Consider the following 23,584-nt stretch of genomic DNA (forward strand, 5'->3'; position numbering starts at 1 on the left):
GCTGGTAGGGAAAATAAACATGTAAAGGCAAACGCAGTCATGATCCCAAGCCTTGCTAGGTGCCTTGATGGTTAGGTTAAGGTTATGGAGGGGGTGCCTTAATGGGATAAGCATTTCTGTCTCGTCTTAATAAACTGCTAGTAATAAGCCACAGTGCACTTCCACAGACAATAAAGAGCCCCCGTGGTGCAGTGAAAGAATAGGTTGCCGATTTGTAGCTGAGGACAAGAGCAGGACAAACCAGGAGAGGGACACCCAGAGCCCCAGGAGCTGGCCCGCGTCTGCTGCTCCAGAACAGCTTCTTGGGAGGTGTCTGCTGCTTCTTCTTGGGAGAAGAAACGTGCCCTGTGTTTGCCCCTGGAGACCTGTCCTACTCCGGGTAGGGACTGTAGCTCTGATGGCTATGCCATCGCCATGGTCAGAGGCCGAGGAGTCCAGGAACTACGAGGACCACCCACCCAGTGCGGCAGCCTCTGCCTGAGAGCATGTCTGTGTGACTGGCCTGGTCAAAGGGGAGTGTTTTACTGTCTCCTTGGGGGAAAATTGAGCTTTACACACAGACTCCTTGCTGTATGTTTTCATACTTAAAGAAAAGAAATATCAAGTTCTAGTTATTTTGGGAATTCATGGGTTCTTACCCAGTTAGTCGAGGAGGTGGCATCACGAGGGAAAGGGCTTCTTCCTCTTGGAAAGTAGGTGGCAGAATTGGCGCCCTTGCATGACTCTGCACGTTGAAAGTACCTGCGTGACATATGATCCTGGCATTGCAGGCCATCCAGAGGCAGCTGGAAGAGGTGGAGGAGTGGCAGAGGGCTTCCGAGATCCAGGGCGTGAGGCTAGAGAAGGCGCTGAGAGGAGAAGCAGGTAGGCATCCCTGCGGGCGGATCTGGAGAAGCGGGCTCGGGCCCGTGTCTCTGGTCTGAAAACAGTGCCGGTCTAACCATCTGGGCAAAACAGTGAGACCTTGTCACCCGCTGTGGAACTGTCAACACGGACCTGCGGTGCTCAATCCACAACTGCTTCCCACTTTCAAAATCAAACTGGTTGTCCAGTTTGAAATTCCCAGGGCATCAGTCAGCCTGTGGGCCTTGGATTTCTGGTCTGTCCAGTCTCTCTTCTGCTAGTGTGAATGTTCTTTGCAATTCAGGGATTAAGATAAATTAGGAGAAACAGTTGGGTGTTCAAGCAATGTTGGTAGTGATTCAAAGCCTGGACTTGGAGTCAAAGTCTTAGTTTCTCCCTTTACCACCTGTAGTTCCCTTTATCAGCTGTAGGGCCTTGGGCCAGTCACGTTCTAAACCTTTATGAACTTTCGTTTTCTCCTCTAAAATGTGGATAATAGTGGTTTCCTATATTGTAGAGCTGAAATAACGGTTAAAGGAGATACATATATACATGATGAAATATATATATGATGAAATTAAATTAGCACATTACCTGGCACAAGGCAAAGCAATAAATAGTAACTGTTCTACTGGTAGCTTCAGATTCTTAGATGCAAACAGAATTCATCTGGTGAAAGTCTGCTTTGTATTGGACATTAAGACTGTAGGTCTCTAACGATAAGTATGACATTTCGTGCCTTTGAGAAGTTTATGGTCCATTGAGGGACACAGACATGTGAATAAACCACAACACAGGGGGACGGGGGCTGTGATGGGAACAAGCATTAGGGTGGAATGGGGACGGAATCACGAGGTTCCTAACTGATCTCGATGGGGAAGGGGGGTGGTCAGGCTAATCACCTGGAGGGGGTGATCTGTTAAGACAAGAACTGGAGAAGGAACAGGAGGTTACCAGGGAGGTGAGGAGACCATTCTGGCAGAGGGAAGAGCACCTGCAAAGACCAAAAGTAAAAAGACGTGAAATGCCATAACGAATAAGGAACCAGCAGAGAGTTTTGAGTGAGGAATGAAACTGAAAGAAATCTATGTGTTTGTGGAAACCATCCAGCAGTGATGTTGCTAGTGAATTGGGGTCAATGGGGGGTATTGTCTCTTTTATAAAATTGAAGCCCAGTTGATTTACAATATTGTGTTGGTTTCAGGTATACAGCAAAGAGATTCAGTGATATATATATGTGTGTATATTGGGGATATTGTCTCTTTAATTTCTGATGTGATGTCTTTAGCCTTTTGTATTTGGGATATAAAATGTGAGAAAGCAGACCCTGAAAACACATATCTCTGTGTGTGGTCACATAAACAACATAGGGAAAGGTTAGGGCTTCAGTTCTCTTAAAAGTTCAGTTATTCTAGAATAATGGTACCAGCAGGGGCAGACCCAGATTTTGTGAGGCCCGAAGCTCATACAAAGTCATGCAGGCAAACCTGTGGGGCAGCTCCCAGAGCCCTGCAAGGGCCGGTCCACGTGAGAGGCCCTGTGGTTTCAGCTTCTGTAGCTGTGTAGTTATTGTCTCTCTGGAAACGTCAGAGTCTGACTTTACCCCTCTGTGCCTCAACTTCTGTGTTTCTGAAGTGGGAGTGATAATTATACTTGTTCCTTGGATTTGTGGTGAGGATTGGCTAAAACAATGTATGTGGGAGCCCTAGCACAGTGCCTGGCATGGGAGAGAATGTTAATAAATATTTGTTCCTTTTCTTACAATACTCGGTGCATTTCCTTGCAAAGAGAACCCAAATCCACCCATTAGAAGTAGGGTTCTTAACAAAAGTGGTAACTGTTTCTCACTGCTTGGAGTCTCTGCCTACCTGTATACAGCCATTGTCAGGGCTTTCAACACAATGAAATGTTTGGTCATATTCCCAATCAAGAAGGCTTGGCACTTGTCTTTAGGAGTCCGCTGACTTCAGGGAGAGCCTTAGAAGTGAAAAGGATAAACCAGCAAAGCTAGGACATGTTTCATTTTGCTGGGGAGGCAGTATGGCATGGTAGGGTTAGTAAAATTGTAAGCGTCAAGGAGCCCTGTGTTCAAATTCTGTTCCACTGCATTTAGGCAGTGTGGTTTTGGGAGAATCCCTTAACCTCTCTGCTCCCAGATTCCTTATGTGAAAAATGGAGCTCATAATCCTCACATTACCAGGTCATTTTGAGAATTAAGTGTATTGGTGGACCAAGAGTCTCCCAAGAGTGCCTACCACATTGTAGGCATTTAATAAATGGCTACTGATACTATCTTACAAAATGTTAAATATCCATTCACACTTTTTAAAGAATTGACTCTCTGATGTTTATTGCTTGAAATTTAAAGTCTGGAAACCAAATTTTTAAAGCTTCTGAAAATCTCCCTCACCCTCAGTATAAAAAAAGGCTATTTGCAGTTATCAGCTAAAGAAACTCAGCCAGCTTATGGTGTTTTCAAAGGTGTATTTGCCTGGCCAGAAGATGGATTCTGTTCATTCCCTCTATATCCTTGGTAATGTAATTCCCCTGTTAAGTTTATGGGCCTTTTTCTCCTTGATTGTCCTTATGTGGGTGACAGATGCAGATTAACAAGGGGCAGGAGACTGAAGGAGTCAAGTCACAGAAGGCGGCCCTAAAGGAAACCAAACAGAAGATTTGCAAACCAGGCATTGAAATTAATACACTCGAACTTGTAATAACATTTGTGCAATAATAATATTCCTTTGCAGTTTAATATTCTACTCAGCCCCTTTAAGAGCTTGCCCTGGTGCTTAATGAATGACCGATGCTTATTAGGTTAAGTTGTATTTGAGCTGGCCTGGGCTGCTCTGGTTCAAGTGATTTAATGGGAATTATTTAATAAGTATTATTAGGATAATTAGAAAATGATCACAGTTAGGCAATAATATTGAACTATAAAGGTTGTGAATAACCAGATTTAGAGACAGGCCTGAAAACGTGAGTCGTTTGCGACAGTTATACAAGTCTCCTCTGATAATGATGTGCGCCAGCCTGAAAGGGTCTTTTGTTCCTAGGAGTTATTCATTAGGCAAGCATTGAATTAGAGGAATACGCGGGGGTGCAGGACGGAGGGCAGTGATGGCTGACGAGCAAAATGAGGCTTTGATGAGCTCCCAATTGTCGTGACAACAATTCCTGCTTTCTCTTTTTCCAACAGTCAGAAATAAGCTCTCCCACCCCCAGGAAGGGTTTCTCCCCGTTTTGTCAAGGCAAGGGAAACAAAGGAAAACAAAAGTCCAACAACCCACCCCAGATGACAAGTCATTATGTTCTGTAGGGTGTGTGTGTGTGTGTGTGTGTGTGTGTGTGTGTGTGTGTGTGAGAGAGAGAGAGAGAGAGATGGACGTCCTTGACAAAGGAAATGGATTCTCCTGATGGTCCTAGCTGCCCAGAGTAAAGGACCATGATATGCAGCGGCCTGATTGCTCTGAGCCTCGCCGTCTATGAAGAGGTCAAGTCGAGCTTTGCAGCCACTTAGACTCTTCTTGGTTACCTTTTGGTTTTGTTGGTTGTCAGTGTAGTGGTCAGTGTTATGTGCGATGGAACACCACAGTTTAGCAAGAGACCACCATTCAAATTTAGTAGATAACGGAATCTGTGCTTGCTTTCAATACCTGGAGACAGGTAAAATCTGGGGAAAACTGAGATCAGCTTTGAGGGAGAAAAGATTAGTCCCCAGGGGAATGTAACGGAATATTCCTCCCTTACAGCTTTACCAACTTTGAGGATGGTTTACCAGCTGACTGCCTGCATCCCTGCATTGAGCTTCTTGCTTTTTTGTTTTAGAGCCGGATGGCTTTTCCTTCACACAGATAAGGGGTTTACAAAGAAATAGCAGGGTGTCTGAGGCTGCCAGCAGGTGGCAGCAGGAGCACACATTATGACAAGAGAAATTGCAATGAACTAGGCAGGAAGAGGGAAGTAGTTTGGCTTACACTCTGTGGTTTTTATCTTGACTGCTGCTGAGGAACAGAAGAAATAATAATTTCCTGGATAATAAAGCAACAAGGTGCCCTGAAAATAGCACAGATATTAGAATCAGACACTCCTGAGTTTGAATCCTGATGCCATTCGTAGACAAAGACTCTGAAGTTGGTAGCTAAGCAACCAAGGAATTTGGATGGATTTGCTACACTCTATGTGCTGAAAGTAAACAGTGATATTCAGTGCATCAGAGCAAGGGAGTTTTTACTCACAACACAGCAAACAGCAGGAGCAGCAGTGTGGTACAAGTTACCCTGTATCTAAGTGCCAGGGTGTAGCCTGGTAGGCCCTGATGACAGCTGTGCGCACAGTCGATTGTGCCAGAGTAGAGGAACTCAGCAGCTTTTATGGCAAGCAGTAAATAAGCCAGCCCCCTTTCCCAGGAAGCAAGTAGTCTACTTGGCTGGCTGCAGGAGTGGCTCAGGGACACAGGATGGTTAGGCCTCACTATTTGGCACACTCAGCAAAGACATGCAGGGATGCTCAAGGTTTATGACAGATTACCTCACTCAACAAATGTCAATAATCCATTTATTATGTATTTACCTCTGTTTTTAGCCTCAGTAGCCACCTGGTCGAGCAGTGGCCTTGTAACAGAGATGGGCCCAGTGAGGGCAAGACTAAGATTCTCTTCCTGAAGGAGGCTTGGGTCCTCTCTCCATTGCATGGATTCTAGGGTCATTGAGGCTTCAAAGCTGTGTGCCCTAGACAATTGCTTTACACAAAAAAATTCCCATGACAGCAGCAAGAAATATGTTTTATATCATAAGTTAGTACATATGAATATATAATTGAATAAAATGTTTCAAGAGATAATATTGAATTTTGCTGCATATAAAAGACTACTACTTTCTATTCTGTCTCAATTTTAGCGCTTGTTGTGACCCATAAGATTAATTTTGCAACCCTCGGTTTTAAAAAACACTGTTGTAATAATTTTACCTGAAAAAAATATTTTAAACTAAATACCCAACCCAACTGGCCACCTCATCCAAGGATACAGAATGTGATTCCTAAGAAGTGTGGAGCAGTGGAATGGTGGACTAAATACTATAAAAGCCCATTCATAGCAACAAGATACTTTTGAAAACATTGCTAGGCTCTTAAGTAAGTGAGAAAAATCTCTCAGGGCCAAAAAAGAGAGAGAAAAGAAGGTATGCTGAAGCCTACATGTTCCAGGAGGGAAGCAAACACAAAAACAGAAATCCAGTGTTGCCTTGGGTCTAACAAAAAGTAGGGGAGCTAACCTTGAGATTCCCATATTAAGCCAGGTCTCCAGCACTCCAAAACCAATTATAGATCCTATATGGAAGAAACCATGCCTCAGTTTAGGCTCTCAGGATTCAGACAGATTAAGTTCAGTAAACCATGAGCTTATAATAATAATTTTAAAAATCACCCAAAACACAAGGAAGTGAGCCACTAAGAATGAGGTTCAAGCAAAATCAACAAATTTAAATGGCCAAGAACTTCAACTATAGTTATCAAATACAGAATATACTATGTCTCTGTGGGAAACATTTAAAGAAATAGAAGATTACATACAAAAATTAGCAAGCAGAAAAACAAAAGTGAACAGGCAACACCACCTTAACCTTAACCAATCATAACCATAATCAAACTAACATCATGAGCTTCCTGCTGTGATGTCCTAAGAAAGATACATGTTCACTTATGCAGCACCTCAGCCAGAAATGCTTACCTTGAATTTAACAATCAGGCAAATTCAAATTGAGAGGCAATCTGCAAAATAAGTGAGAAAAGTCAATGTCATTTAAAAAAAGGGAAGGAGGAATCTAGGGAACTGTTCTAGATGAAAAGAGACTAAAGAAACAACTAAATATAATGCTTAATCCTTTAGATTTAAATTTTTTCAAATAAAAACTGATGATCGGAGATTTTTTTAAAAAAAATAATCAAATAGAGAGTTTAGAACTGAAAACTATATTCATTGAAGCTAAAACTTCAGCGAATACACTAAACAGTAGCTTAGACACAGCAGAAGAGAGAATTAGTGAATTGGACAATGTATCTCAAGAAATCAACCGTAAAGCAGCACATGAATAGAAGGAGATGGAAAGAAGGAAAGAGTAGCTTATAGACATAGAGGATAGAATGAGAAGGTCTGGTATATGTTTAATTGAAGTCTCAGAAGGAGAGAATAGAGAAAATTAAGGTTGAGTATTATTTGAAGAGATAATGGTTGAGATAATGGTTGAGGTACTGAGCAAAGCATTTAGAACAGGGTCTGGCACCAAATCCATGGTTTATAAGTGCTAGCTTTATTTTTTCCAAAGTGGATGAAAGGCATAAATCTACAGATACATGGAGCCCAAGATAGAGAAATCAGGATAAATTTAAAATAATCCACACTTACCTAGGCACAATGATGTGAAAATGTAGGGATACCAAAGACAGATATTAAAATGGATAAAGAGAAAAAATAATTCACTTTAAAAAGGAACAAAATTTTTACTAACAGCTCTCTTAACAGCAATAATGGATGTTAGAAGACAGTGGACTAATAATTTCAAAAGACTGAAGAAAGAAAAAAACCCTTCAAGCTAGAACAGTACACCCAAAAAAACTACATTTCAAGAGCAAGTGCACAATAAAGAAACATTCAGTTTAAAAAAAAGATTTAACTATCTACAAACAAAATTCTAGCAAATATGCTTAAAGGGAAAAAAAATAGATAAACCTAGGAAGACAGTCTGAAATAGTCAAGAAGGAATGGTGAATGCAAAAAATAATAGACATGTAAGTAAAACAAATAAACATTGTCAGTATAAAATAATATGGATTTTTTTTTTCAAAGATAGAACTAAAATACCAGACTAAAATGGACATAAGTTGGGAGTTGAATGATTAGAAGTGAAGTGTTCCAGGGCCCTTATGTTGTCTAAAAGGAGTCTAAAATACTGATTAAGTTGACTTTGTTAGGGTATTAAAAATTACCTATTTAAAATTTAAGTGTAATTATGAAAAGAATAGAAAAAAAAATGTATAACTTCAAATCAGCTAGGGAGGGCTTCCCTGGTGGCACAGTGGTTGAGAGTCTGCCTGCCAATGCAGGGGACACGGGTTCGTGCCCCGGTCCGGGAGGATCCCACATGCCGCAGAGCAGCCGGGCCCATGAGCCATGGCCGCTGAGCCTGTGCATCTGGAGCCGGTGCTCCACAATGGGAGAGGCCACAACAGTGAGAGGCCCGCGTACCACAAAAAAAAAAAAAAAAAAAAAAATCAGCTAGGGAAAACAAAGGGAGAAAAAATAACAAAAAATAATCAACCAAACAAAACCCCCCACTCAATTCTAAATAGAAGTTTAAAAGCATTTTTAAAAAGATAAAAAGCACAAAGAAAGATGGTAGAAACAAATCTAAATATCTCAATAATAGTAGTGAAAGTTAACAAACAACAATACCCAATTATATGCTATTTAGCAGGCACATATAAAACATAAATAAATAAAAGGTTTAAAGTAAAAAAAAAAATTGGCAAGTATATACTAGCAAAATAAAGCTAGGGTAATTAAAAGCAGATACCTTTAATACCAAAATCATGATTAGCAATAAACAGGGTCACTACATAATTTTTAAATGATCAACTCACCAAGAGGATATGACAGTTTTAAATGTTGTATGTATTAACTGTAATAGGCTCAAAATACATAAAACAAAAAATGATAAAACTTCAGGGAGAAATTTCTACTATCATGGCAGGAGGTTTTAGTACATCTCAATTAATGAGAGTCAAAACATTACTATAAATTTGAACATTGCACTTAATAACTTTAATTTAATGGACTTGCGCCCCCAAATTAGAGAATGTATATTTTTTTCAAGTTTACATGATGATTTACAAAAATTGACCATATTAGTTCATAAAGTAAATCTCAGAGAAGCCATATTATACAGGCCACATTCTATACTACAATGTAATTAACTTAGAAATCAGTAACCAAAATGTATTTTTTAAAACCATGCATTTGGAAAGTAAAAATGTACATTTCTCATGGATCAAAAAAACATCAAATTGATACTTTAAAAAATACTTGGAAATTTAAAATGTACTAAATATGAAAAGGAAAACCATAGATCAAAACTCATGAGATGCAGTGAAAATGGTCCTTAGAGGTATCACCTTAAATACTGTTATTAGGAAAGAAGAAAGGCTTAAAATTGATGAGCTTAGTGTCCAACTTCATTTAGAAAATGAAAAACAAAATAAACCTAAAGAAAGAAGATAATAAATATATGAGCAGATATAAATAAAATAGAGAATAAAGATAAAACAGAGAGGATCAAGCAAGCCAAATGTTGGTTCACTGGAAAAGTTAATAAAAGACTAAAGACTATCCTCTTAAATTGGTTTTTTTTTTTTTTTTTTTTTTTTTATGCGTTACGCGGGCCTCTCACTGTTGTGGCCTCTCCCGTTGCGGAGGACAGGCTCCGGACGCGCAGGCTCAGCGGCCATGGCTCACGGGCCCAGCCGCTCCGCGGCATGTGGGATCTTCCCGGACCGGGGCACGAACCCGTGTCCCCTGCATCGGCAGGCGGACTCTCAACCACTGCGCCACCAGGGAAGCCCTTAAATTGGTTTTTTAAAGTAAGAGAGAAGAAATAAATTAGGAATGAAAAGGGCAGACACAACCACAGATATAAAAAAGATTCAAAAAGATAAAAGAATATAATGAACATTTAATCCAATTAATTTAAAAATTTGGCAATCTAAGGGTGACTTAACAATCATCATATTAACAAACTAAAAGGGAAAACCACATGGGCTTTTCAATAGAAGACGAAAATATCATTTGACAAAATTCAACACTCATTTAGGATAAAAACTCTTACCAAAAAAAGAACTTTTTATTTTGCCTTCTTGAAGCTTAATTTTTTAAATTATTATATAAGTTTTGGTGTACAGCATTATATCTGATCTGTATACACTATGGAGTTGTTACCACCACAAGTCTAGTTACCACCCATCCCCATACAGTTGATCCCCTTCACCCATTTCACCCACCCCCTAACCCCTTCCTCTCAGAAAACGCTACTCTGATCTCTGTATCTATGACCTTGTTTTTGTTTTATTTTGTGTGTTCTTTTTTTTTTTAATTCCACATATGAGTGAAATCATATGGTATTTATCCTTCTCTGTGTGACTTATTTCACTTAGCATAATACCTTCAAGGTTTATCCATGTTGTCACAAACAGCAGGATTTCATTCTGTTTTTGGCCAAGTAATATTCCATTGTGTATATATACCACATTTTCTTTATGCATTCATCTATTAGTGGACACTTAGGTTGTTTCCATATCTTGTCTATTGTAAATAATGCAGCAATGAACATAAGGCTGCATATATCTTTTCAAATTGGTGTTTTTGTGTTCTTAGGATAAATACCCAGAAGTAAAATTGCTGGGTCAGAACTTTCTTAATTTGAAGGATATCTTCCAAAACCCTGTAGCAAATACCATTGTTTAATGGTAAAATATTAGAAGCATTTCTTTTAAAATCTGTGAAAAAAGAGGATGCCTGCCATCACCTCTTCTATTCAATATTGCACAGGAGACCCTACCCAGTACAGTAAGACAAGGATAAAATGGCACAAGGTTTGGAAAGGAAGAAACAAACTTTTGTCATTTCCAGATGATAGAATTAACCACATGGAAACCCAAAGGAATGTAGAGATAATTTTTTAAAATAATAAGAGCCTATATCATGTAATTGGAAATAAGATCAAAGTAGAAAAATCAATTGCATTTCCATATCTCAGCACTGGTTTCTAAAAAATGACATAACAAAGAAGATACTGCTTACATTAGCATAAAAACAGGAGGTGCCTAGGAATAAATCTAACCAAAAAAATGTGCACAACCTTTATGGAGCCAACTTTAATACTTTACTGAAAGCCACCAAAACACCCAAACATGAGACTCCCCTTGTGGTCCAGTGGTTGGGACTCCACACTTCCACTGCAGGGGGCGCGGGTTCGATCCCTGGTCAGGGAACTAAGGTCCAGCATGCTGCATGGCGTGGCCAAAACGTTAAAAAACAAACAAACAAAAACCCAAACATAATCTTCCATATATGGAAACTTGATATAAGCCAGCAGTATCACTGCAGTTCATAGAAAGTAAGTGATTCTAGGACAACTCGTTTTCCATATAGGAAAAAAATAAAATTGAACCCTATCTTTAACCATATAATTTGGAAAATATATTTGCAACAAATGTAATCAATGTCATAAAAATTAAAGACTTTAATATGAAAATGGCACTTGAAAAGTTAAGAATCTTCTTGACCTCAATTTGGTAGTCTATAGACCCCATAAAGGAAAGGAAAAGATAAGCCACTGACTTGGAAAATACATTCGCAACAAATATAACCAAAAAAGAAAAGCCACTAATTTGGAAAATATATTTGCAACAAATATAATAAATTTTCAGTATTCCAGAATATGTAAAGAATTCTTAAAGATCAATAAGAGACAGGCAAATAACTCCATACAAAAATAGACAAATGGCATAAATATACATTTCACAGAAGAATACTCATTAGTAATTAGGAAAATGCAAATTAATACTACAGTGAGAAACTATTTTAAACCATTAAATTACCAAAACTTATAAAATCTAATACTAAGTATTTGGCAAGGGTGAGGAACAAAGGGAGCTCTTATTCAATGTTAGTGGGAGTGTAAACAGCCACAACTCTTCGGAAAACAATTTGGCTTTATGCTGTAAAGCCGAACATTCGCATACCTACTACTCAAGAATTTCATTCCTAAGTATATATTCCAGAGAAGCTTGCCCACGTGGATCAGAAGACATATACAAGAATGTTCATAGCAGCATCATTCATAGTAGCAAACCGCTAAGAACAACGTAGATATCCATTAACAGGAAAATGGATAAATTGTAGAACAGTTAACTGTGGCACACACAACTGAATATTACATATACAGCAGTGAAAATGAATGAGCAGCATAGAGGCATTTTAGAAACATATAGAAAGAATTTAAAACGAGCAAGTTGCAGAGACCACATATACTATGATGTCATTTCAATAAAATTCAAAGCAAGAAAAACTTTATGATGAATAGATATGTAGCTAAAAGCAAAACGAAACAAAAAGCTGTTTAATAAAGGAAGGACTAGAATTTTTGTTTTTCAGCTGCAGCCTCTGGCTCCCAGAATGGGGTCATGAGCTACCTTCCAGCATCCTGGCTTTGCCAAGACTGAATCAGGCCAGACCCCCAGTGCAGCTTTCTAAATTATCCCCATCATGTGTAAGGAGCCTGTGGGAAGTCAACGTACCCAGAGCACTGGGTACAGAAGGCCTGGCTAGAGATTTAAATGAAATAGGCCCGTGGATGAGCACAGGATCTAAGAGCCGACCAGAGGCCAGAGAACAAGAGGCAGGGGCTGAAACCCAGCCAGTCTGAGGGAGATGCTTGCACACTGCTACTGAGGATCCTGGCTGTAATCACTCTACTGCCAGTTCATGCTCCAGAACATCACTGAGGGTGTTGAGGGCATTGAGAGAATTGCAGCAAAAACCAATTTAGGACTTCTCATAGATTCTAAGGGGGCAGGAAATCATGTCTAAAGAATTAGATAGTTGTGAACCAGAGAGCAACACAAGACCCAACATGGAAAAACAACACATCAATACACAATCAGAGAAGCATTCAGCGTTACCGACAAAAGGAAATGGTTAAAAAGCCACGACTTTAAAGAACGGATTGTTCATTTAGTCTGTTATTGGCCATTGAGAACAAAGTTATGGACCATTAAGTGCCATTCCCTCTAATGTAAGCAGGGACTAAGTGCTGTCAGACTAGGTGATTTGAACTTGATTATGGGGGTTATAGAAGAATTTCAGTAGGGAGTGACAACGTTTGCTTTGCTTTTTTGAGAGCTCACTTAGGGACAAGTGGGTTGATTTACATGACTCCATTAATAACAAGTTTTTTTGTTTGTTTGTTTGTTTGTTTTTTGCGGTACGTGGGCCTCTCACTGCTGTGGCCTCTCCCGTTGCGGAGCACAGGCTCCGGACGTGCAGGCTCAGCGGCCATGGCTCACGGGCCCAGCCGCTCCGCGGCATGTGGGATCTTCGCGGACCGCGGCACGAACCCGTGTCCGCTGCATCGGCAGGCAGACTCCCAACCACTGCGCCACCAGGGAAGCCCTAACAAGTTGTTTTGTGTTGAGTTTTGACTACTTTATTTCACTTAAGCAAGTGGAATCCTTGTATTTTGCCTAAGAAAGAGCATGATGTGAGGGCACAGGAGCAAAGGAAGAACCAGTCGACTGTGGTCACAAGCAGGGGTGGCAGCGAGGGTTAGGTAACTGGGCTATTCTATTCACAGCCAGAGGCTGCTCGCTTTCTGGCTGTGCCATTCTAGCTGCATCCTGGTTCCCAGATGTAGCAGTCACATCCCTGCCCTGGAAGGGCTTGCAGCTCACCAGCAGCCATGGGACCAGCTGGAGACATGGTTGAGTACACAGTCTGTATAGGCACAGAGTCTCTAGTCTTCTTCCCAAGCAACTGCTGACGATCCAGCCAGCCATATGACCCTTCCGTTTACATGGAGACAAAAAACATATATAATTATTTAAGAGCTTTTATTAATCTCAAGTGAAGTTACCAGATAAAGTTTAACCATATGTAATCAAGTCGGGGATTACACTCTAGTTGAGGTTTAAAGATATACAGCAAATACTCCACATGGAACTATAGAACTAGACACTGGAAGAAACAACAGCGTGGTAATGACAATGGTACAGTTTATTGAATGTTTACTATGTACCAGGCACCATGCTCAGCATTTTGCATGTATCATCTCATTTAATCTTCATAACCGATTTAGGAGGCAGCGACTATGATCACTCCCATTTTTCAAGAGAGGAGACTGAGGCAGAGAGATGTGAGGTTACTTGATCAAGGTCACACATTTGTAAGTGGGAGAGAAGGTCTGATCGCTCTCAAAGCCCATGCCCTCTGCCACTACGCTCTACTGCATCTATGGTGAAGGGCAGTGCTGCTTGAGACTTCATTAGGACCTGCAAGGAAGCGCTCTGGTGGGTAGCAGTGAGGTGATGGAAATCTCAGTACATTGCTGAGGTTGAGAGCAAGGCAAGCCTGGGATAGGCACAAGCTGCCTGCATCCAATGCTTTGGGAAAGCAGATTCCCTAGAAATCTACACTTGATTCCATGTTCAGAGATCCCCAAAAGTGATTTTGACTACTGAGGAAAGGAAGAGTCTAAAAAATAAACTGTAGGCTATAAAGTTGAAAATTATTCCACTCAAAAAAGTAAATTAAATTGATTGATTCAGTTCAACCTGTGTTTGTGGAGTACAGCGTCAATACAAATCAATGAGGCTGCACAGGGAACTCTCTGAGGGACCAGATTTTAGAAGGACACACAAGAAAGATTGGAGAAGGGACATGCAAGGCAGGATAAAAGTCTGGCTTGAACCTGTAGGTATGATGTAGCAAAGAGGCTGAATCTGAAAGGCAACAACAAAAAATACTCTAAAGACAGCAAAACAGTGCTGTTTCTTTTGGATTAAAAACAAGGCAAGGATAGACCCAGCACTGAAGCAGATGGTATAATGTTACATGATTGGGGAGAGGCAGGGTTTTCTACTCTCCGCTTTTGTTTTCTTAATCAAGGAAAATGGTCCTCAATCTAGAAATGTTAAGCAACTATCTAGATGAGGAAATTGAATCTGGATAGGTGAGAAAAATGGGAGAGCAACGAATTCAGGTTTCTAAGCCCGGGTGAAAGATGATACGTACATACAGAGAGTAGTGTCTTTGATGTGGCCTTACTAAACCAGAATTTGTTGATTGACTGAGTTAACCCCCTGGTGTTGAAATAAGTTGCAGATATACCTCAGTCTTTGAAGACTCAGGAAGAATTCCTGGACCAAAAAACTAGTGATGAGCACATTTTCTACTTTCATGTGGGAAAGAAACATGAGTCCTGATCCTTGTCAAAATTCTAGAAAGGATTGTTAAAGAAATTGTGAATATTGAGAAAGAAATTTAGAGATTACTAAGGAATCACTGGTGTTTACTTAGAAACTTTGGAAAACAAATGTCATTTCCTTTTCTGGGTGGTGGTGTGAGGTTTGTCATGCCAATGGACAAAGCAGGCTTTGTGAAGCTTGGTTTCAGGAAATTATTTTGTTATTAAAGTTTCTTCTAAGAGCCTAGTGGACAAAATACAGAAATGTGGACTGGATGGTACCAGTTGGGTGCCATGCATTTACAGTTTATAGAACAGTCTCACCCAAAGGTCTCTAATGGGCTAGATGACTGTGTTCTTGGTCTAGTCCTATCTGATGTTTTGTTTTTCAATATAGCGTAAAGGTATAGGATGCCCTTTTTTTATCGATTCCACAGAAATCCCAAATCTAGGAGAAATGTGTCAGATGGAGAAAATATCCCAAAGATTTCCCCTTGATGGAACAAAATAAACAAGATGATCATTAACAAGACACACATAAAGTCTTGAATTAGGTCTAGCAAAAGATCAGTTGCACAAGTAGACCATAAAGTCATCAGACTTCACCACCCCTGCTGTGGAAAGACCAGATTCGACTGCAAGTTAGGAAGAGCCAGGTGAAGACACTGCTGCTAAAAGGACTTCTGCAATCCCAGGGCACAGGGTGAAGGTGCAAGGGTGTCTCTCCGCCCTGGGTTGTTTGATTCTGGACTCTCCTTAAGATGTGTCCTGGGAAATTAGAGGGCAAACAGAGTGGGTAGCTCTTTTATGACAAAATGATAAATGACCTGGAGGTACTGACGAAATAAGAACACTTCGGTGTATCATGAGACCTGCCTTCAAATATCTGAATGTCTTTCATGAAAATATAGAGTTACTGTTCTCTATTTTCCTCGAGAGGGCACAACTGGACTCACTGGCTTGCAGCCAACCCATCAAAGATCAAAAGAAAGAAGTTTTCAATACTTAAGAGTATACAGCCCTGCAGTGGGCTTCTTGGACAGCAGGGAATTCTACCATCCTTGGAGAATTATAGTAGAATTTGGGGTGGGAGGGAGGTAGAGGGAATTCCTATGTGCCTCCATGGCTGGGAGAGATGACCCCTAAGTGTTCTCCCATCATGTATATGATCTGAATAATGACTGTTACCATTTATTGAGCTTATACTAAGTGGCAGGGCTGGGCTAAGGTCTTTGTGTGCTCGATCCCACTGCATCATTTTTTTTTGTCTTTTTTTTTTTTTGCGGTACGCGGGCCTCTCACTGTTGTGGCCTCTCCCGTTGCGGAGCACAGGCTCCGGACACGCAGGCTCAGCGGCCATGGCTCACAGGCCCAGCCGCTCCGCAGCATGTGGGATCCTCCCAGACCAGGGTATGAACCCGTGTCCCCTGCATCGGCAGGCAGACTCTCAACCACTGCGCCACCAGGGAAGCCCTCCACTGCATCTTTATAACAAATGAGGAGACTGAGGCTCAGGGAGGCTATTAAGAGCTTAAGCCCACACAGTGATAGGTCAGAGAATGGAATTTTGATCCCAAGCCTGAGTTTAAAGTATAGGCTCTTAATTTCTATGTTATATATGATCTCCAGTCTATATACTTCATTCTTTCATTCAGCAGCTATGCCCTGGAATGCCTTGTTCTTCACCTCCTCCTGCCTCTCACTCATCCACTTAAGCTGAGCTCACCTACTGTCTCCTCTCTGAGGTTTCCCCACTTCCTCCACACAAAATGAATTGGTTCCCTCCTGTGTTGCATGGCAGGGGGCACATTGTGTCCTATTTTCCTGTGCAGTGTTGGTTTTCCTACTGGACTGCAAGCTCCCAGTTTCCTGAACAGCTGGAACCAGTGCTTATTCATCCCTGTCCCTCAGCACCACAAACAATGCTCAGAAGATGGTGGTACTCAACAGGTTTATAAGTTAGTCCATTCATCCATCCAGTCGTTCATTCAAGAAACCTAAGAAAGAATAACATCTTCTTTCTTTCTTTTTTTTATTGGAGTAGAATTGCTTTACAATGTTGTGTTAGTTTCTGCTGTACAATGAAGTGAATCAGCTATATGTATACATATATCCCCTCCCTCTTGGACCTCCCTCCCACCCCACCCCCCCCATCCTACCCATCTAGATCATCACAGAGCACCGAGCTGAGCTTCCTGTGCTTTATAGCTTATTCCCGCTGGCTATCTATAAGGAGGCAAGAATTTACAATGGAGAAAAGGCAGCCTCTTCAATAAGTGGTGCTGGGAAAACTGGACAGCTACATGTAAAAGAATGAAATTAGAACACTCCCTAACACCATACACAAAAATAGACTCAAAATGGATTAAAGACCTAAATGTAAGACCAGACACTATAAAACTCTTAGAGGAAAACAAGGAAAAACATTCTTTGACATAAACCACAGCAGGATCTTTTTTGACCCACCTCCTAGAAAAATGAAAATAAAAACAAAAATGAACAAATGGGACCTAATGAAAAAAACTTTGCACAGCAAAGGAAACCATAAACAAGATGAAAAGACAACCTTCAGAATGGGAGAAAATATTTGCAAACGAAACAACAGACAAAGAACTAGTCTCCAAAATATACAAATGGCTCATGGAGTTCAATATTAAAAAAACAAACAACCCAATTTAAAAATGGGCAGAAGACCTAAATAGACATTTCTCCAAAGAAGATGTACAGATGGCCAAGAGGCATATGAAAAGCTGCTCAACATCACTAATCATTAGAGAAATGCAAATCAAACCTACAATGAGGTATCAGCTCACACCAGTCAGAATGGCCATCATCAAAAAAATCTACACACAATAAATGCTGGAGAGGGTATGGAGAAAAGGGAACCTTTTCGCACTGTTGGTGGGAATGTAAATTGATACAGCCACCATGGAGAACAGTATGGAGGTTCCTTAAAAAATTAAAAATAGAACTAACATATGACCCAGCAATACCACTACTGGGCATATACACTGAGAAAACCATAATTCAAAAGGATACACATACCCCAATATTCATTGCAGCACTATTTACAATAGCCAGGACATGGAAACAACCTAAATGTCCAACAACAGATGAATGGATGAAGAAGATGTAGTAAATATATACAATGGAATGTTACTCAGCCATAAAAAGGAATGAAACTGGGTCATTTGTAGAGATGTGGATGGACCTAGAGTCTGTCATACAGAGTGAAGTAAGCCAGAAAGAGAAAAACAAATATTGTATATTAACACACATATGCGGAATTTAGAAAAATGGTACAGATGAACCTATTTTCAGGGCAGGAATAGAGGCGTAGACGGTAGAGAATGGACATGTGGACACGGGGGGAAGGGGAGGGTGGGACAAACTGGGAAATTAGGATGGACATACATACACTACCATTCGTAAAATAGATAGCTAGTGGGGACAAAGTAGAAAGCACAGGAAGCTCAACTTGGTGCTCTGTAACATCTTATTTATTTCTCTCCCCCTTTTAATCCTTCCTGCATGAAACTCCAGGTATCATTCTCCTACTCAACCACCTTCAGTGTCCCTTTGTATCTACAGCATTAAGTACAAGAGCCTTAGCATGGCTAAGGGGCCTCTATTATATGCAGATTTTCATACCCTCCAAGGTCTCATCATCCTCCCCTCCATGTCCCCTTAGCCCTTCCTGATCTCTGTCTCCACCATCTTCTATCCTATCCCCTAGTCTTTGATCATATTGTTCCCTCTTCTTGGAATATCCTCCCCCACCCTCATTATTTCCTCTCAAAGTGTTATCCATTCTTCAACGTCCCAGTTGAAACATCACCTCCTCCGGGAAAGCCCACCCTCACACCCTGACCAGGAAAAGCCTCCCTTCTCTGTATTCCCAGTCATTTTTGCTGCTTTGTTGTTGTGACAGTTTTCTAATATTCTACTTTATTTTAGCTTTTCGGTCCATCTGATCCAAAAGATTATCTAACAGTAACCTTTTCAGCAGGAACTATGCCTTACTATCTCCAAAATTCTTGTGATAGGTGGCATTATCTATCACTGTATCCCCAGTACCAAAGCAATACCTGACACCTGTTCCATAAATAGGCGTTATTGAATGGATGGATGAATGGATGAATGAATTCATCAGAAGTTCTGCATTGTAGCATCAGTTTGCACATTAACTAAATATATAATTTGTGACATTTCATATCAAGTGCTCTGGACCCCAGTTTCCATATCAATAAAAGGGTGTTCAAGGAGACAGGGAGAAAGGGTACTCACTTTTATAGATGACTTTGCTGTGTGCAAGGCAATGTGCTAGGGGCGTTATTTACCTTACAGGCCTAAGGGAGGGAGGGAGGGATGAGGACAGGGGAGGGGTATACAAGCAGTGAAGAGTATGGGCTTAGGATAAGGCTTCCTTGAACTCAAGCCCTAGCCCTGCTACTTACTAAATGTGAGCTTGGGCAAGTTATTCTAATCTTTTAAACCTCTGTTTCTTCAGCCATCAAGTGGTTGAAGAAACCACTTGATAATAAGAGAACCTACTGGTGAGTTTGTTGTGAGGAGTTGCATATAAGGTACTTAGCCCATCGACTGGCACGTAACCCTGAATTATAAACAGCAACTCATTATTATTATTCTATTACTTGTGTGTCTTCTTGTTCAGTTTACCCCATGAAGAAGCAGAGGTTCTGAGAGGTTAAACTACTGGCCCAAGGTCACATCTTCTGTCTGCCCTGTTTCCCTCTCCACATATGGGACCCTTCAGGATAAATCCTTCGAGAATGGCCATGAGCTTTGCAACACAGCCTGTGTTCCCATTTCAGGGTGAAATACTAGAAAGCCACCCCATGTTGCTGCTTCTCAAACATGCCCAGATTTTAGCATTTTATTATCTAAACATTTAGCATCTAACACTGAATATCTAAAAGCAGGGTCAGTTTTCTCATGGTTATTCTTCTGTTTAATAAAGGAAGAAAGGTCATAATCTAAGTTATAAGAGTGAACGGATATAACTTTTTCCCTATGAGATTCAAAGCTAATACCTTTTTCTCCCCCATCATTTGGCTTTGTGCAAAAATTCAAAATGCCAATTACTGCTCCTCTGTGACTAAATGACGTTGTAGGTTAGGCTGCGGGATCTTAGTTCCCTGACCAGGGATCGAAACCTGGGCCCCCTGCAATGAGAGCACCAAGTCTTAACCACTGGACCGCCAGGGAATTCCCTAGGCTGTTTTTTTTTTTTTAAGTTTTATTTATTATTTACTTTAATTTATTTATTTTTGGCTGCATCGGGTCTTAGTTGCAGCATGTGGGATTTTCTTTGAGGCATGCGGGGTCTTTCATTGGGGCACAGGGCTCTTCATTGTGGAGTGCAGACTTCTCTCTAGTGACATGCAGGTTGTCTCTCTCTAGTTGTGGTGTGCAGGGCTCCAGGGTGCGTGGGCTCTGTAGTTTGGGCAGAGCTGAGGTGTGTGCTCAGTAGTTGTGGCTCGTGGCTCTAGAGCACAGGCTCAGTAGTTGTGGCTCACGGGCTTAGCTACTCCGTGGCATGTGGGATCTTCCTGGGCCAGGGATCGAACCCGTGTCCCCTGCACTGGCAGGCAGATTCTCAACCACTGCGCCACCAGGGAAGCCCTGTATAGAAGTTTTATGGAGGACATACAGATAGGTAGGAGAGGGATCATTAGTGGCAGCCCCTTGTCAAGGGTATATGGCTCATGGAGCTGAAGTATTCATGCCCTAAATGTCCAGGAGGACCTCCCCCAGAGCATGCACAGGTGGGTTTTATTTGTCATGTCCATGATCTCGAGGCATCAACAAGCCGTCGGGGGGATGCGACTGCAGAGCCCTTTTTGCTACAAACATGGCCCCCTAAAGTAGCTCCAAAGCAGTTTGATCATGGGAAGAGAAATGCCAATCTAACCCATTTGCCGTTGATTTCTTAAGCAGATTCAGGCACACAGGATGAAGCACAGCTTTTGCAGGAGTGGTTTAAGCTGGTTCTGGAGAAGAATAAATTAATGCGATATGAGTCGGAGTTACTGATCATGTAAGTAAGGCAACACAGATAACAGTGAGGCCTAAAAGCAAAGGGGGCGGGAGTGGGGTGGCCCACCCTCCTAGGTTGAAGTCTCAGGATTTTTTCTTCTTGTGCATACAGAATTGTGATTGAGACAAATTGACATTTGATGTCTTGCATATCATGCTGGCATTAGTGCAGAGAATCTTCAATTGTCTGTTCTCTGCTGTGGAGTCCTATGGCTAAAATGATTTCAGGTAATGGGTCTGGAGCTGGAGGGCATTTGGATAAGACACTTTCAATCCATCCCTGTCCCCCCGCACCAGGGGGGACCCACTTGCAGTCACACACCTGCAGTGGGGAAGCACGTGTCTGGCTTCTGTGTGTGAATCATAGGAAGGGCTTGCTGAAATCGCCTGACCACTTCCTTGTGGCTCTAATGGATTGAAGGTGGGATCGGTCTGGCTGTCCTCTGAATGAGAGGTTGCAGTCTGGCTGGGAGATCAGAAAGTAGAGATGGATCTTACCGTACTCTGAAAATGTTGAAGGTCATTCTACCTGTCACCATTCTGGAGGGAAAGGAAGTAACATTTAATATAAACCGACTAATCACCACAAGTTGTACTGGGTGCTTTCACTTACGCTGTCTTATTTCATTTCCACCCCAACCCTGAGAGTTAATTTTGGGAGTCTTTGAAGGGGTCTAATAAAATTATTTTCCTCTTCTCTGCCTGGGTTCTGAGCCGGGTGAGAAATAAGACAATTGGGTCAATAGTTGACCCAGAATATCAAAATAAAGTGTTTATTACTGATTACGGCTAGCTCGACTAAATATGAGAGCCCAAGTGGGCTTGCTAACTCTATTCATTTCCTAGGGCTGGACTAATATATTATCACAAACGGGGTGGCTTACAATAAGAGAAATGTATTCTCTCTCAGTTCTGGAAGACAGTCTGAAATCGAGGTGTTAGGAAGGCCATGCCCCCTTCGCGGCCTCTGGGGGAGAATTCTTCCTTGCCTCTTCCAGCTTCAGGTGCCTCCAGGCAACCCTTGGCTTGTGACTGCATCATTCCAATCTCTCCCTCTGTCTTCATGCAGCCTTCTTTCTCTGTGTGTCCATGTCTTCTCTTCTGTCTCTTGTAAGGACACTTGAGCCCACTGGCATAATCCAGAATATTCTTATCTCAAGGTTCTTAACTTAATTACATCCACAAAGACCCTTTTTCAAATAAGGTCACTTTCTAAGGTTCCAGGGGTTAGGATGTGGACATATCTTTTGGGAGTTCACCATGCAACTTACTATACTACCCAACCGCAGAATTAGACACACTCATCTACCTAGTCACAAAAGGTAGTGAATCACTTGCTTCTTAGGGGTAAGGCTTTTACCCTAGACCAGTGGGTCTCACCTGGGGGCAATTTCCATTTCACTTCCTCCTTCCAGGGATATTTGGCAATGTCTGAAGACATTTTTGTCTATCGCAACTGGGAGGTGCTAGTGATATCTAGTGTGGAGAGGCCAAGGGTGCTACTGAACATTCTACAAGGCACAGGGCACCCCGCTTCCCTCACCAACAAAGAATTACCCAGCCCAAAATGTCAATAGTGTCAAGATTGAGAAATCTTGCCCTAGACCCATAGCAAGGCTCAGAGTAACAGAGAACACATGTTTGCTGCAGGCAGGCTGATCCCCAGGGAGAAAGGATGTGAGCTGAGTTCCCCTAGTCTGTTCTTCCCAAATTCACCTCCCCTGGGGTGAGAGTGAGCATAAGCGTGAAAGTGGAGAGAAGAAGCCAGGAATTATACTCCATGAGCTCCACTGACATGAAGGAAATGCCAGGAATGGGGAAGAAGGGCTCATCTGTAGCAATTACTTTTATTATTATTATTTTTTTAAATTGATGTACATGCCGAGACTCAAAACAACTAAGTAATTTGTCCATCTCCGCCTGACTACAAAGCCCTTTTTATACAACTGTATCGTCTGCCTTTGGTCCAGGTGTGAATTATAAAGTTCATTGACAAAAAAGTATCAAGCACATTCCATGTGCTAGGAAATGTGCTGGGTACTGTGGAAGTAGAGATGAATCAGGCCACAGTCCCTATCTTCGAGGGTCTCATGGTTTCAGGGGAGACAGACACGCAAGCACACAGCATGAGAGGAATGAGAAAACATAGCAAGCGCTCCATGGAGGTTTGTAGGAGGAGCAGTCAGGGCACAGGCCCTGCCGGCAAAGGTCAGGTGGGTGGTGACTGCTCAGTGACTGTGGCTTCCCTCCTTAGTACACTGTCAGAGGGAACTTTCTCCTCCAACAGAGGCCAAGGAGGAGAACTCGGACGTGTGAGCTAGACAAAGGCAGGTGGGAGCTCTGGTAAAGGATAGGTTTTAGTTTGGAGAAAGACCTGGCTGAACTAGGAGAAACGTCTTACACTGGTGTGTCATTTTGGGTCCCTTGGGAAAGCAGGTGCCAAAACAGAATTAGAAGTACAAGAGATGTATTGGGAGAAAGGAGAAAGGGAGTGGGAGTGAGAGGGAAGTCTTCAGACCCCATGCAGTCCTGACATCTGTAAAAGGAGAGGGGAGGGAATGAGAATTGGCAGGAGGAACCTCAGACCGCAGTGCAGCCCTGAGCCAGGCGAAGGGAGCCCCAGAGCAAAGACTGACCATCCGAGGAGTCCGAAGTGGGGCAGAAATGGC

At 41.7% G+C, this 23,584-nt stretch overlaps 1 protein-coding gene across 1 annotated transcript in view; it reads left to right on the forward strand.

The window, feature by feature from the left end:
* The window catches only part of MICAL2 (microtubule associated monooxygenase, calponin and LIM domain containing 2), a 219,913-nt gene that overhangs the window by 190,782 nt on the left and 5,547 nt on the right, over positions 1-23,584 (forward strand). The window contains exons 35-36 of the mRNA XM_065882898.1: positions 771-864; positions 20,817-20,916. Of these exons, the coding sequence (XP_065738970.1) occupies positions 771-864; positions 20,817-20,916 (194 nt within the window). The remainder of the gene's footprint in view (positions 1-770; positions 865-20,816; positions 20,917-23,584) is intronic.

This window comes from Phocoena phocoena, chromosome 8 (genome assembly GCF_963924675.1).
Source record: "Phocoena phocoena chromosome 8, mPhoPho1.1, whole genome shotgun sequence".
NCBI lineage: Eukaryota > Metazoa > Chordata > Mammalia > Artiodactyla > Phocoenidae > Phocoena > Phocoena phocoena.